The 15,327-nt window shown below is 44.0% G+C and overlaps 1 protein-coding gene across 1 annotated transcript in view; it reads right to left on the reverse strand.

Annotated features, from left to right (window-relative positions):
* Positions 1–1,136: 1,136 nt before the first annotated feature.
* Positions 1,137–15,327, reverse strand: part of CLUL1 (clusterin like 1) — a 47,174-nt gene continuing 32,983 nt past the window's right edge. Inside the window, exons 7-8 of the mRNA XM_089678572.1 lie at positions 7,145–7,359; positions 1,137–2,911 (exon numbers count right to left, since the gene is read on the reverse strand). Coding sequence (XP_089534698.1) covers positions 2,735–2,911; positions 7,145–7,359 — 392 coding nt within the window. The 3' untranslated portion in view covers positions 1,137–2,734. The remainder of the gene's footprint in view (positions 2,912–7,144; positions 7,360–15,327) is intronic.

A 15,327-nucleotide genomic window follows, 5' to 3' on the forward strand; every position in this document is an offset into this window, starting at 1 on the left:
GGAACAGACACCAGTCTTGTCATTGCTTGGTGGTCAGCTGGTGTTACTGTGCCACGTGTGTGTATGAGGCCGGGGGTGGAGAGGGGCAGAGCTGTGAGGGCAGGGGAAAGGAGGAGAGGGTTGGACTGTGATGGGTGGGCTAGGAGAGGTGCAGGGCTGTGGGGAAGTAGAAGGGGCAGGTCAGAGGAGGAATGAAACTGACAGGGGCGGAGCGGAACCTCTGGCAAGAAATGTCCCCTGTGCGGCTCTCACATGGTGGTGTGGACTCAAGCCTCCCACTCTAGGCTCCTGGTCCTTGAGCTCCACCTGCAGGATCGCTGTGTGCGGGTCCAGGCTGAACTATCAAGGAAGACTCTCAGCCTCTATGATTATACCCCATAGGTGGAGCGAAGCATGTCAGAGGAGCATACTGAGGAGGAGTTCAGGCTGAAGCTGTATTTTTACCTCTCTATTTAGTGGCTGGGTTCTGGTGTGCAGCGTTTCCACCTCTTGTCTTCCAAAGTTGATGAGGTTATTATAATAGGTTGTCTGGACCTCAGTTCTTGAAGACCCATTTTTTTGTAATTCTGTATTCAGCAATTAATAATTGACTAATGTTGAAGCACTAAATGATGAATGGTTAGTCTACCTAAAGTGCATTAAATATCTGTAATGAAAGACAAAAATAACTATTTATTATTCAGTGTAGTATTTACTTAAATTGCAGTCTCTATACGAAACAATGGTTCATTCGTTGTTACTATACAAATAGAGAATTTAGCTGTAGTACTATGATAAGAAGTTTATGAACACCAGAAAAAATGTGGGAAAAGCTGTACCTTTATTCACAGAAACTACTGGTGTTGTGTAGAAAAACAGTTCTGTGCTTTTTTATGTTGGTTAGTATTTTACTGTAGACTCTAGACCTATCCCTTAAGCCCCTCCCATTTTGGTGCCCCTCCAACTATTATGTCACCCCCCCACCACCATTCTGCCACACTCCACCCCCTACCCTGCTCCCCCATTATCAGGGATGCTGATTTTCAAGTTCCCAGGAATCCAGGAATGCTTATTGGATTGTTAAACATGGCAACCACCCCAATTTACAACTAACTGGAAGAGTAAGGTGCACATGAAAAGGCTTTGCACAGAGCAAACCAAAACAAAATATTATTTATTTATTACAGGTACTAATCAGGTAAGCCATCAATTTATGCAGCGCTTTACACATATATATTGTACATTTCACATCAGTCCCTAAACCTCAAGGGGTGTACAATCTAAGGTCCCTCACTCACATTCATACATATTCATCCTAGGGCCAATTTAGACAGGAACCTATTAACCTACCAAAATATATTTCTTAGCACAGCTTCCAGCTAGCCAGCAAAAAAACAAAAAACAAAAAAAAAAAACAAAGCCCTGTCTAACAATTTGCATTAAAACAGAGGTTTTAGCTGCACAACATTTACAAAAATATATAGAAGCCTCCTCAAGTATCCTTGTCATGGTGCAGTCCTAACTCTAGACTATGAGAGTCTCCATGTTGGAGCATTTGGAAAGTATGCCTGGAGGCAGTCCCTTCCTCCTTAATGGCACAGGGCCCACCACATGCCCAGCATAGCACAATGGCAACTAGTCTAGTGTGTTACCGAATTGCCCTGCATACCTCTGTCTGACATTGATAAAACCAGCAAGAATTACCAAGCACTATAAATAGATACATTTTTTTCCTTAATAATTTTCTGGAAGCTCAGTCATAGGCTCCTCAACAGTTGGGCTCTATGTGCCACGTGCAAACAAATACAAAGCCATTGTCATTATTTCAGTGATTAGTTTTCTACTCTGTTGGGTATTTTTGCTTTCAACCACATGTAATATGCACATTTGGTTCTTATCACAACTGCTCAATGTCGTAATACTTTTTTGGACAACACCTTTCGCATCTTTATCCATTTCAATATAAATATATTGTATATATCTGTACATAGGTTTGTTTAGAACAGACATTGCAGTTTGAGAGTTCTTAACCATGTCCAAGTATTTCACTGGACAAAAATGATATATTACAACAAGCCATGAAGAAGTCCAATCAGTTGCAAAACTTCACGCTAAATTGTTTTGTTATCCAGTCTACCTTTATTTGACAAATATTTTGTTTTCTGGTTGTTTAGGGCTGGATCACACCAGATGCAGTCCAGTGTGTTTTTAATCTGCATAAAAAAGCTTGCACAGTGTCTTCCATGTATTCCAATGATCCTAGTTCACACCAGGGCAGTGTGTTCCAATGCAGTCAACAAAACTAGAACATGCTGCATTTTTCTCTGTATAGAAGACATTTGGAACATAGAAAAATACATCAAACTGCAATAGAGTATATAAAATGCACTGGAGTGCACTTTTCCTGAATTAAGATGAAGAAAAAAAGAGGGGAAAATACGCAGCGGAACTCATAAAAAAATGCATCACAAAGATGCAAGCAGAAATGCATCCAGAATGCAGAAATTGTGAGGTGAACATGCCTTAAAATAGGATCTGAGGATGACTGCAAACATATACTTCAACCTCCAATACCACAGCACAACACTGCATTTCTTAGTTTAAAAAAAAAAAAGCCAATAGAAATTCTGGAGGGAAAAGCTACCAACAGATTAACAGGGCAACAAATCATGAAAAAATATAATTTCTTTCTGAAATGCTGCAAAGCATCCTATACAACAAAGTCTGAAATATTTACGGATGATTATTATAGTGTTTAAAAATTGTGTTTGTAAAGTTCCAATGTTTGCTTTGCTACATAAGGTATGAATTCCTGGCTATCAAAATCTACAGTGGCTGGAAGCCTGATCGCCACATTTGGGGAAGCAAAGATTTTCACTTCAACAACGGTGTCATACACATTCTGGTCTTTTGTACTTGGAATAAATGAAACCTACAAAAAGAAGAGAAGATTTTGTCAAAATAATTAAAACATTGCAGCAATAAGCCCAAGTGTGAAAATTCAGTAAATGGCAGAGCTTTCCCAGACAGGTAAATTGTTCCCTGTTTATGGTCAGACCACTTTTAGTAGTGTAATATACCTGGTGATCCTGCCAGATATCCAGACTGCACCTAGCTTCCTTCTATGGGCTGACAAAGCTGAGAGTCTTGTTACGAAGTCTGCTGCTGGATTACAAGACATTCTACCCATAATCTTACTAAAATATATTTATATTTTACTTATATATTTTATGCAAACATTCTTTCAATATTGCATGGTTTATTGTTTATAGTGGTTCATTGTATGTGACTTAGCATGTTGTAAATTAGTTAACAGTGCCTTGAAATACCCCTTGACATTTGCAAACCTACCAAGATATGGCCATCCACCTAAACTGACAGGCCAGGCAAGGAGAGCATTAATCAGAGAAGTAGCCAAGAGGCCCATGGTAACTCTGGAGGAGCTGCAGAGATCCACAGCTCAGGTGGGAGAATGTGTCCACAGAACAACTACTAGTCATGCAAATCTGGCCTTTATGGAAGAGTGGCAAGAAGAAAGCCATTGTTGAAAGAAAGCCATAAGAAGTCCCGTTGTTAGAAGCCATGTGGAGGACACAGCAAACATGTGGAAGAAGGTGCTCTGGTCCAGGGGTGGACTGACCATTTGGAAACTCGGGCACTGCACGAGGGCCCGGGGTCAGTAGGGGGGCCCATGAGTAGCCCCTGGTACCTTTTTCATAGGCTTTTTTGAATTTGGGCAAGGACACAGGGGCCCCATGATTCCCTGTTGCCCGGGGGCCCCATGAGTTGTCAGTCCACCCTTGCTCTGGTCAGATGAGACCAAAATTGAACACTTTGGCCTAAAAGCAAAACACTATGTGTGGCGGAAAACTGACACTGCACATCACCCTGAACACAGCATCCCCACAATGAAACATGGTGGTGGCAGTATCATGTTGTGGGCATGCTTTTCTTCAGCAGGGACAGGAAAGCTGGTCAGAGTTGATAGGAAGATGGATGGAGCCAAATACAGGGCAATCTTAGAAGAAGACCTGTTAAGAGTCTGCAAAAGACTTGAGACTGGGGCAGATGTTCACCTTCCAGCAGGACAACGACCCAAAATATACAGCCAGAGGTACAGTGGAATGTATAGATCAAAGCATATCCATGTGTTAGAATGGCCCAGTCAAAGTCCAGACCAGGGGCAGGCTGACAACTCATGGGGCCCCTGGGCAATAGAGGATCATGGGGCCACTGTGTCCTTGCCTAAACTCAAAAAAGACTATGAAAAAGGTACCAGGGGCATCTCATGGGGCCCCCTACTGACCCCGTGTTCTCGGGCAGTGCCCGAGTTTCCAAATGGTCTGTCCGCCCCTGGTCCAGACCTAAATCCAATTGAGAATCTGTGGCAAGACTTGATTGCTGTTCAGACGCTCTCCATCCAACCTGACAGAGCTTGAGCTAGTTTGCAAAGAAGAATGGGCAAAAAGTTTACTCTCTAGCTGTGCAAAGCTGGTAGAGACATACCCAAAAAGACTTTCAGTTGTAATTGCAGTGAAAGGTGGTTCTACAAAGTATTGACTCAGGGGGGCTGAATACAAATGCACTCCACACTTTTTAGATATGTATTTGTAAACATTTTTGAAAACCATTTATCATTTTCCTTCCACTTCACAATTATGTGCCACTTTGTGTTGGATTATCACATAAAATCCTAATAAAATACATTTATGTATTTGGTTGTAACATGAAAAATGTGGAAAATTTCAAGGGGGTGAATACTTTTTCAAGGCACTGCATATAAAGTAGTTGTTTGTTCATATGTTTTTATATGATATTTTTTATTTTTTTCAGTGATTTTTTTTTTTATGGGATCAAGGTGGCTTAGGTTTCAGTAGCAGAACTTTAGCTAAATGCTAGAAGGGGCATAAGGTATTAAGAAACAAGTTTGAATGTGTAGATATGATGCTGAGATTAAGCACCTGTGTGCATGAAACGGGTTAGAAATTCCTTTAATTCCATTGTATCCAAGTTTGTAAAGGAATAAAGAAGGAATAACGAAGTTGCATGCACTATCCAGCGTGCGGTCATCATTTACCACGTGTGTGCATTTGTCAGTGATGAGCTGGATGGCATGTGGACTGACTTAGAGCAGCACTGTTCTTAAATTTGTGTACCTACAATATTACCTACATTGGCACAGTATCCTCTCCTTATCTAAGTGTTCATGGCGAGTGTAGGTCTATGGCTGCCTGCAATTAAAGGCAGCATATGAAGTGCCTGTAAAACCACTGATGGATTCCAGGCAGGAGAACTGATTTTGTACATTGACAGGGAACTTTGAAGGAAAGCAGACCTGGTGTTTGCACTTGTATTTTAGAAAACATGGTACATATAAAAATTGTCAGAGAGGGTTCTTATCTACCTTACATTATAAAGAAACAGCCATTTTAAATATCTAAAAAGGTTCATGATGTATAAGGTATAAATCCATGCATGTACCTCTTAGGTATTGGTCAATGTACAGAAAAAAACAAACGCAGGATGAGAAAGAGATCAGGTGTTTCATTCCATGTAACAATGTGCACAGCTGGCACATTTATGGGCATGTTTCAGCAGAAAAATGCCATTATAAATAATAGAACTGGTATGGATCCACATAATGGTACATATCTTACAGTATAGTACATGTGCACAAATGGTAGGACATGTTTAAAAACAACAATTACAGCTGTATATCATATGCAACCTTGGGACAAATAAGTATAAATCAGAAACTTGCTAAATTTGCAACAAGGGAAATAAAACATAGAAAAGAAGCTGATAAACACAGAATGGGGTTGATTTACTAAAACCGGAGAGTGCAAAATCTGGAGCAGCTATGCATGGTAGCCAATCAGCTTCTAACCTCAGCTTGTTCAATTAAGCTTGGACAAAACAAACCTGGAAGCTGATTGGTTTCTATGCAGAGTTGCACCAGATTTTGCACTCTCCAATTTTATTAAATCAACCCCATAGGGTATTATTAAAAGGTTAAATTCTCTAAATCCCCCCAGTACCTGTTTGCTTTAATACGCTTGTGAGCACTGAGATAGTTTGCTCAAGCCTGACAGCTCTCTCTGTTGTAGGAGAATTCTGGCAATCATTTGATGTGTTGGGATCACTTGTGCAGTTATGCTCAGATGGCTAGCTATAATCAATGACTGTTACCAACCATATCTATGGAGTAAGGCTGGGTTCACATCTGTGCAAGTGGTGCCGCTGCGGATCCGCACACAAATCCGTGCAGCCGCACCACCCACACAGAGGACTGCGGACCCACGAGCGAGTGCCATTAGTTCTAATAGCACGTCGCCCACACTGCAAAACACAACCGCATGGGGAACCGAGGTTCCCGCGTGGGCTGCATTTTCCAAAGAAGTGCAGAAACTTCTTCCTTGTGTGTCACGGGGCACGGGAATCCATTCAAATGAATGGGCTCTCGTGCCCTCGCAAAACGCAGCCCACATGGCCACATATATGTGAACCAGGGGTTACAAGCTGTCCTAAACAGCCTTGAAACAAATAGGTTGTCAGCCAGAGGTTCACATGCAGATTCTCAACTTTACAAAAGTGATAGACGAGTGGAATGTATACCCCCCCCCCCCCCACACACATCCTACATAAAGCAATGCACAATAACTAAATAAATTTCAGCTTTTTTTTTTTTTCATTATGTTGTATTTCCTGTAGCCTCATTGTAGCCACTTTGCAAATCATTGGCTGCAAATCATTGCTCTAGACAGGTTTCCTGATGGTAACATTGGCCAAACATGCCTGCCCAATGCGTCATCCCATTTACTTGTAGTCTCCACCAGGAGCAAGTGTGGCAGGGTGACAATATAGAAGCAAAACTGGGAAACATTTATCACCTTGTGACAGGAAAATGATAAACAAGGACATTAATAATGACAGCATCACCAGGTAGTCTTTAATGAAAGCTGCAGTAATAAATAGATTGAAAATTACTTCTGACATTACATTAACATTCTAAAGGTCATATGAGAACTTAGTGACTAGGTTCAGATCTGTTTTAGGGAGCTTTCAAAATTGAAATTCCAGATAAACTGTGCTATCAAAAAAACTGTTAGATGCATTTAACTTAATTAGCATTTGCTTATGTGTTAATATAGTTTTTATGGTTTACCTTTTCTATGCTGAATAATGCCTTTGTGTCAGACGTCGTGTTGGTATGATCAGCCACCCATCCATATTTTTCTTTCATTTGGCTTACTAAGTTAAGCATGTCATCACTGTACTGCTGTGAAAGCTGTACAACATCTTCATATTGCTGTGAAGATACATTTACCAACTTCAGTGCAGACTCAGATTTCATCTGTAGTTCTATCACATCAGGACAGTCTTGTTTTCCAATGAAGCGATAATGAGGGAGACATGATAGAAGAGAATGTCACACTTGGATAAATAAATGTTTGCCTGATGCTTTAATGGTTATTAAGTGGCTCCAGAAAAAAAGCAAAACCTTGTTCTGAAAAGCTTATTACATGATGATTTGCCATATACGCGGGTTAATTTTTAGTTTTTAGTTGACTATTTAGAAGGAAAAGTTCTGCTTCAAGAGACTTTAGTTCTTTAGCAGAAACAGGAGTCTTCTTGTAGGGGAATGCACGGCCCAGGGGCGGACTGACCATTTGGGCATTGCCCGAGGGCCCAGGGTCAGTAGGGGGTCCATGAGAGGATCACTGTCCAGTGACAGTGTGGAGAGCAGAGGAGGAGGCAGTGTCAGATCCCGACCCAGAAGTAGCTCACCTGTCACTTCACGTGGTGGCAGAGTGAGTCGGGTGAAGGGTCCGAACACTGTGCTGGTGATGGAACCAATGGGCAGTGGGAAGGTGAGAGGCATATCATCCATGGGTGCAAGGTGTACACCGCACACACCTTGCACACTCCCTCCCCCATGGATGATATGTATCCGGAACAAAGTTGGAGGTGATTGGTGCAGGGGAGGGACAGTGACATCACCGATCTCCCTGAATGGATTTCAATGAAGCAGCTGAAAGCTGTGGGAGGGAGAGACTTCCAGCCGACTCGTTAAAATCCATTCAGAGATTGGTGCTGTCACTGTCCCTCAACTGCACCGATCATCCCTGACTGTGCATCGGATTTCCCTCCTGGGCCCTCCCTCTGTGATCCTCAGCCCTCGCAGGTCTCTGATGCCTCGTCTTCTCTGACAGTGTCCAACCCCTGCCCCCATCCTCCACTGCAGAGCAGAGGAGAGAGGATCTGCTCTGCCTCTCCTGTCCAGATCAGTCGGCAGCTCTGTGATTCTCCCCCTCCCCCCCCTCTCTCTCTCTCTCTACCTCTCCCCCCCCTCTCTACCTCCCCCCCCTCTATATATATACCCCCCTCTCTCTCTCTCTCTCTCTACCTCTCCTCTCTCTCTCCCCTTCTTTTCCTTCCTTCCTTCTTTCATTCCTTCCCTCCCTTTTCTTCCTTCCTTCTTTCCCTCCCTTCTTTCCTTCCTTCCTTCCTTCCTCCACTCCCTCCCTCCCTTTTCTTTCTTCCTCCCTTCCTTCCCTCCCCTTCCTTCATTCCTTCCTCCATCCATTCCCTCCCTCCCTCCCTCCCTTTTCTTCCTTCTTCCATCCCCTCCCTTCAGTATTTCCTTCCTTCCCTCCCTCTCTCCCTTCCTTTCGCTCTCCCTCCCTCCCTTTCTTTCCTTCCTTCCTTCCTTCATCTATTTCATCCCTCCTTTTCCTTCCTTTCTTCCTTCCTCCCCTCCTTTCTTCCCTCCCCTTCCTTCATTCCGTCCTCCATCCATTTTCTTCCTTCATTCCTTCCTTCCTTCCTTCCTCCATTCCCTCCCTCCTTTTCTTCCTTACCTTCATTCCTTCCTCTATCCCCTCCCTTCATTTTTTTCCTTCCCTCCCTCCAATCCTTCAATCATTCCTTCCTTCCTTTCTCCCTTACTCCCTCCCTTCTTTCCTCCATCCCCTCCCTTCATTCTTTCCTCCCTCCCCTCCTTTCATACCCTTCTTTTCTTCCAGCCTCCTTCCCCTCCTTCCTTCCCTTTCCGTCATTCTTTTGTCCATCCATTTCTTTCCTTCCTCCATCTATTCCCTCCCTCCCTTTTCTTCCTTCCTCCATCCCCTCCCTTCATTCTTTCATTCCTTCCCTCCCTCTTCCCTTCCTTCCTTTCACTCTCCCTCCCTCCCCTTCTTTCCTTCCTTCCTTCATCTATTTCATCCCTCCTTTTTCTTCTTTCCTTCTTCCCTCCCCTTCTCCATCCATTTTCTTCTTTCCTTCCTTCCATCCTCAACTTTTCTTCCTTGCCTTCATTCCTTCCTCTATCCCCCCTCAAAAAACCAACCAAACCCACCACCCCACTAACCCACAACAACCAACAATACTTCCAACCCAACCAACCCAACAACCACCCTCCCCAACAAAAACAATCCACCTCCCTCCCCCCACAAAACCCACCCACCCAAACCACCCAACCAACAAAAACCAAAAACAACCCAAAACAAAAACAACCACTACCCACCCAACCAACCAACCCTACCTCCACCCATCCAACCAACCAACCACCCACCCCAATCCCACCCACCCACCAAAAACCAACCACCCACCACCCACCAACAAACAACCCACCACACCCACCAAACCAAACCAACCAAACCCAACCCAACCAACAAACCAAACAACCCAACACCAACCAACCCCATCCATCCATCCATTCCCTCCTTTCTTATCCTTCTCTCCTTTCTTCCTCATCCATTCCTCCTCTTTTTCCTTCCTTCATCCATTTCTTCCTCCTTTTATCCTCCCTCCATCCACCATCCATTCCACCCAAACAACCCAACCACCCCCCCTTCCTACAACACAACCCCCCTCTCTCTACCCCCTCCCCCCCCCCCTCTCTCTCTCTTCTTTTCTTCATTCCTTCCCTCCCTTTCCTTCCTTCTTCCCTCCCTTCTTTCCTTCCTTCCTTCCTTCCTCCCTTCCTTCCTTCCTCCAATTCCTCCCTTCATTTTTTCATTCTCTCCCTCATCATCCTTCAATCGTTCCTTCCTTCCTTTCTCCCTTCATTCCTCCCTTCCTCCCTCCCCTCTTTTCATTTCCTTCCCTCCTTCCTTCCTTCCTTCCTCCCCCCCCTCCTTCCTTCCCCCCCTTTCCTTCATTCCTTCCTCCATCCATTTCCTTCCTTCCTCCATCCATTCTGTCCCTCTCTTTTCTTCCTTCCTCCATCCCCTTCCTTCCTTCCTCCATTTCCTCCCTTTCTTTTCTTCCTTACCTTCATTCCTTCCTCTATCCCCTCCCTTCATTTTTTCATTCCCTCCCTCCTCGTCCTTCAATCATTCCCTCCTTTCATTTCCTTCCTTCCTTCCTTCCTTCCTCCCCTCCTTCCTTCCCTCCCTTTCCTTCATTCCATCCTCCATCCATTTCCTTCCTTCCTCCCTCCATCTAGTCCCTCCCTTTTCTTCCTTCCTTCCCTTCTCCCTTCCTTCCCTCCCCTTCCTTCCCTCCTTTACCTTCATTACTTCGTCCATCCATTTTCTTTCCTTCTTTAATTCCTTCCTTCTTCCATCCATTCCCTCCCTCCCTTTTCTTCCTTCTCTTACTTCCTCCCACCCCTCCTTCCTTCCCTCCCTTTCCTTCCTTCCTCCATCTATCCATTCTCTCCTTCCTTCCTTCCTTCCTCCATCCATCCATTCTCTCCTTCCTTCCTTCCTTCCTTCCTCCATCCATCCCTTCCTTCCTTCCTTCCTTCCTTCCTTCCTTCCTTCCTTCCTTCCTTCCTTCCTTCCTTCCTTCCTTCTTTCCTTCCTTCCATCCTTCCTAACATCCTCCCTTCTCTCCTTTTCCTTCATTTCTTCCTCCAGCCATTTTCTTTCCTTCCTTCCTCCATCCATTTCCTCCCTCCCTCCCTTTTCGTCTTTCCCTTCCTTCCTCCATCCCCAACCTTCATTCTTTCCTCCCACCCCTCCTTCCTTCCATCCTCTTTCTTCATTCCCTCTCTCCCTTTTTATTCCTTCCTTCCTTCCTTCCTCCCTTCCCTTCCTTCCTTTTCCTTCATTCCTTCCTCCATCCATTTTCTTTCTTTCCTTCATTTATTCCTTCCTTTCTCCATTCATTCCCTCCCTCCCTTTTCTTCCTTCCCTTCTTTCCTCCATCCCCTCCCTTCCTTCCGATATAAGGGGGTACAGGTTCTGTTTATTCATCCCAATCTAATGACAGCCCAACATATACTAGCGCTCCCTGTTCACTCCCTACTGACACTGTCCACTGTCCCCACAAAATCATTGTGAAAAAAATAATACAGAAATAAATTGTAAAAAATAATTTAAAAATTAGATAATAAAAATGAAAACATTATAACACCCACAACATTGCTCTACTGACACCATCCACTGGCCACCCAAAAGAATTTTGAAAATAAATGATAAAAATAATAAAACATTAATTTGTAAAAAAAAAATCATAAAATTGTAAGAAAAAATAAAATAATACTAATTTAAATAAAGAACTACTGACACCATCTACTGACACCATCCTACACATACTACCCACAGCCATACACTCCGCACTCCTCTCCTTGTACATACTACCCACTGTCATACACTCCCCAGTGTACATTCCCCATTTAACATTACCTCATTCTGCACTATATAAGTCATCTCAGACACTATTTTACCACACCCCTTTTAAGCCATACCCAATTTTTAGCACAATTTAAAACACACCCCTCCTCTCTCATCGCTTCCTCTCTCACTCCTCCTTCTCTCTCTCTCTCTCTCTCTCACACATACTCCTCCTCTTTTTCACCCTCTCACTCCCCTCTCTCTTTCACTTCCCTCACATGGCAGCCATCTTTAAACGTGAAAGTGTCCAGTGGCTTCTACGGAAAGAAGCCAGGAACATTCATGCAGTCTTTGCTGCAGTAAATATGTAAATGCTCCTTCTATGCAGCTGAGCTGAAATATGTAGGTAGGGTGTTGTGTGGGTGTGCTTGAGTGTAGGTGGGGTCACAGGGGGCCCCATTAGCTCTTACTGCCCGGGGGCCCCATGAGTTGTCAGTCCACCCCTGGCACGGCCTTTTAATTGGGAGTCCCAAATTTAGATTGGAGTAGATTCAGTTTTATTGTCATTACACATGTAAAAATACAAGGCAACAATATGCAGTTTAGTATCCAGCTAGAAATGCAATAAGCAGTACAAATTATACAGTCCCTGCAATATTTATGAATATTATGTACATGTGGAAGTACTATAGACTAATATGTGGATGGAAGTACTATGGAGATAATACACTGCTCAAAAAAAAAATTAAAGGAACACTTTGAAAACACATCAGATCTCAATGGGGAAAAATATCATGCTGGATATCTATACTAATATGGACTGGGTAATGTGTCAGGAACGTAAGGATGCCCCATCGTTTGATGGAAATGAAAATGAGCAACCTACGGAGGACTGAATTCAATAGACACCCTGAAAATCAAAGTGAAAACATGATGCATCAGGCTAGTCCTTATTGCTGAAATTTAATTGCAGCAACTCAAAATGGTACTCAGTAGTTTGTATGCCCCCAGGTGCTTGTATGCATGCCTGACAACATTGGGGCATGCTCCTATTGAGACGACAGATGGTGTCCTGGGGTATTTCTTCCCAGATCTGGACCAGGGATCACTGAGCTCCTGGACAGTCTGAGGTGCCACCTGGCAGTGTTGGATGGACCAAACCATGATATTCTAGTGGTGTTCTATTGGATTTAGGTCAGGAGAGTGTGGGGGTCATTCAATTGTATCAATTCCTTCATCCTCCAGAAACTGCCTGCATACTCTTTACACATGAGACCGAGCAGTGTCATGCACAAGGAAGAACCCAGGACCCACTGCACCAGTATACGGTCTGACAATGGGTCCAAGGATTTCATCCTGATACCTAATGGCAGTCAGGGTGCCCTTGTCTAGTCCAGTGTTTCTAAACTTTTTTCAGTCAAGGAACCCTTTAAAAATATGGACAGTCCCGAGATACCCTTTAAAATTATGGACAGTCTTGAGGGACCTGATTCTAAAATGGGGTGCCTCAAGGCTGTCCATAATTTTAAGGCACCCCATTCCAAAATGTGAAAAACTATTCTAATAGTTTTATTTAATGCAGCAACATCCACACATGTAGGACACCCAACATTAGAGTGGATTTATTCTTCCAAAGAAAATACACTTTTGCACACTGGTACTGACTAGTATTCCAGTGTTTCTCTTCTCACTCCTTCTCCATCACTCAGCTAATGTGACCCCAGCTTTGATGGAGAGGGGCAGGGGAGGGTCAAACTAGGATGCTGTGCAGGCAGCTGACATCCTCTTTATCAACTGATGAAGTCATTGGTTGTCAGGATGCCGTGGCTAGAAGGTCGTAATGGTGCACAAAGAATACCTGTGGCTTTGTGTAACTAAAAAGCAGGCTTGTTCCACCCACTGGCTTGTATACAAGTTTTAGGCAATTTTTACACATTTTGCCAGGGCATCCCTGAAGAAACCTCAAGGCACTCCAGGGTGCCTGGGCACCCTGGTTGAGAAAGGCTGGTCTAGCCTGTAGAGGTCTATGTGTCCCTCCATGGATATGCCTCCCCAGACCATCACTGATCCACCACCAAAACGGTCCTGCTGAAAATGTTACAAGCAGCATAACATTCCCCACAGCTTCTCTAGACCCTTTCACATCTGTCACGTGTGCTCAGGGTGAACCTGCTCTCATCTGTGAAAAGCACAGGGTGCCAGTGGCGGACCTGCCAATTCTGGTGTTCAATGGAAAATGCCAGTTGAGCTCTATGGGGCCGAGCACAGGGCTCACTAGAGGACGTCGGGCCCTCAGGTTACCCTCATGAAGTCTGCTTCTAATTGTTTGGTCAGAGACATGTACACCAGTGGCCTGATGGAGGTCATTTTGTAGGGCTCTGGAAGTGCTCATCCTGTTCCTCCTTGCACAAAGGAACATAGACTGATCCTGCTGATGGGTTAAGGACCTTCTACAGCCCTGTCCAGCTCTCCTAGAATAACAGCCTGTCTCCTGGAATCTCCTTCATACACATGAGACTGGGCTGGGGGACACAGCAAACCTTCTCGCAACGGCATCTATTGATGTGCCATCCTGGAAGACTTGGACTGCCTGTGCATCCTCTGTAAGGTCCAGGTATTGCGTCATGCTACCAGTAGTGACACTGACCCTAGGCAAATGCAAAACTAGTGAAAAACAGTCAGAAAAAATTAGTAGGGAAAAAAATGTCACTGGCCCCCATCTGTAAAACCATTCCTGTTTTGGGGGTTGTCAAATTGTTGCCCTTCTAGTGCACCTGTTGTTAATTTCATTAACACCAAAGCAGCTGAAACTGATCAACTACCTCCTCTGCTACTTAACTGACCAGATCAATATCCCAGGAGTTTAATTGACTTGATGCTATACTCTGATTAAAAAGCATTCCTTTATTCATAATCAGTATACACTGCTCAGAAAAATTCATTACGAATAATGAATGTAAAGCTTATGCCATTGTGTAAAATGAATACAATTCAATGTTTGTAATTACAGGGGAAACAAGAAGGAGAAATAAGTGTATAAGGGATCAACGAGAAGCAAAGTTCAGTAATGTAACAACTGTAGGAAAGAAGCTGCTCCTAAGTCTGGTAGTTTTAGTCCAAAGGCTCCTGAAGCGCCTCCTGGAAGACAGGAGATTAAACAATCTATGAAAGGATGAGAGGAATCCTTGAGAATACTGCAAGCTCGGTGCAAACAGCGTTTCCTCTGGACATCCTCTATGACTGGAAGTGGAATCCCTATAATGCATTGGGTAGTTTTCATTACCCGCTGCAGTGCCTTATGCTCAGCGACAGTGCAGTTCCCATATCAGACTGCATACTGCTGGTGAGTATACTCTCTATCACACAGTGGTAGAAGTTCACCAAGATAGCTGAACTGAGGACAGATGGTTCTTCTTCAATTTCCTCAAGAAGAGTAGCTGGTGAGCCTTCCTGACCAGACTGGATGTACTGGTAGAAATGTGGATCCCCAGGAACTTGAAACTGGTGACACGTTCAACTGTCATCCCATTAATGTGGATGGGGTCATGCATGCCTCCGTTCTCCCTCTTGAAGTCTACAATAAGCTCCCTAGTCTTGGCGGAGTTAAGGAGCAAGTTATTGTCCACACAACATGCAACCATTTGTTGTACTGCCTCCCTATAGGCTATCTAACCGTTGTTTCTGATTAGCTCAATCACCATAGTGTAATCTGCAAACTTGATGATGGAGTTGGAGCCATACACAGGTCTGCAGTCATGGGTGAAGAGGTAATAGAAGAACAGGC

This window comes from Staurois parvus, unplaced genomic scaffold, assembly GCF_062004578.1.
Source record: "Staurois parvus isolate SC_StPar_1 unplaced genomic scaffold, SC_StPar_1.0 ptg000015l, whole genome shotgun sequence".
NCBI lineage: Eukaryota > Metazoa > Chordata > Amphibia > Anura > Ranidae > Staurois > Staurois parvus.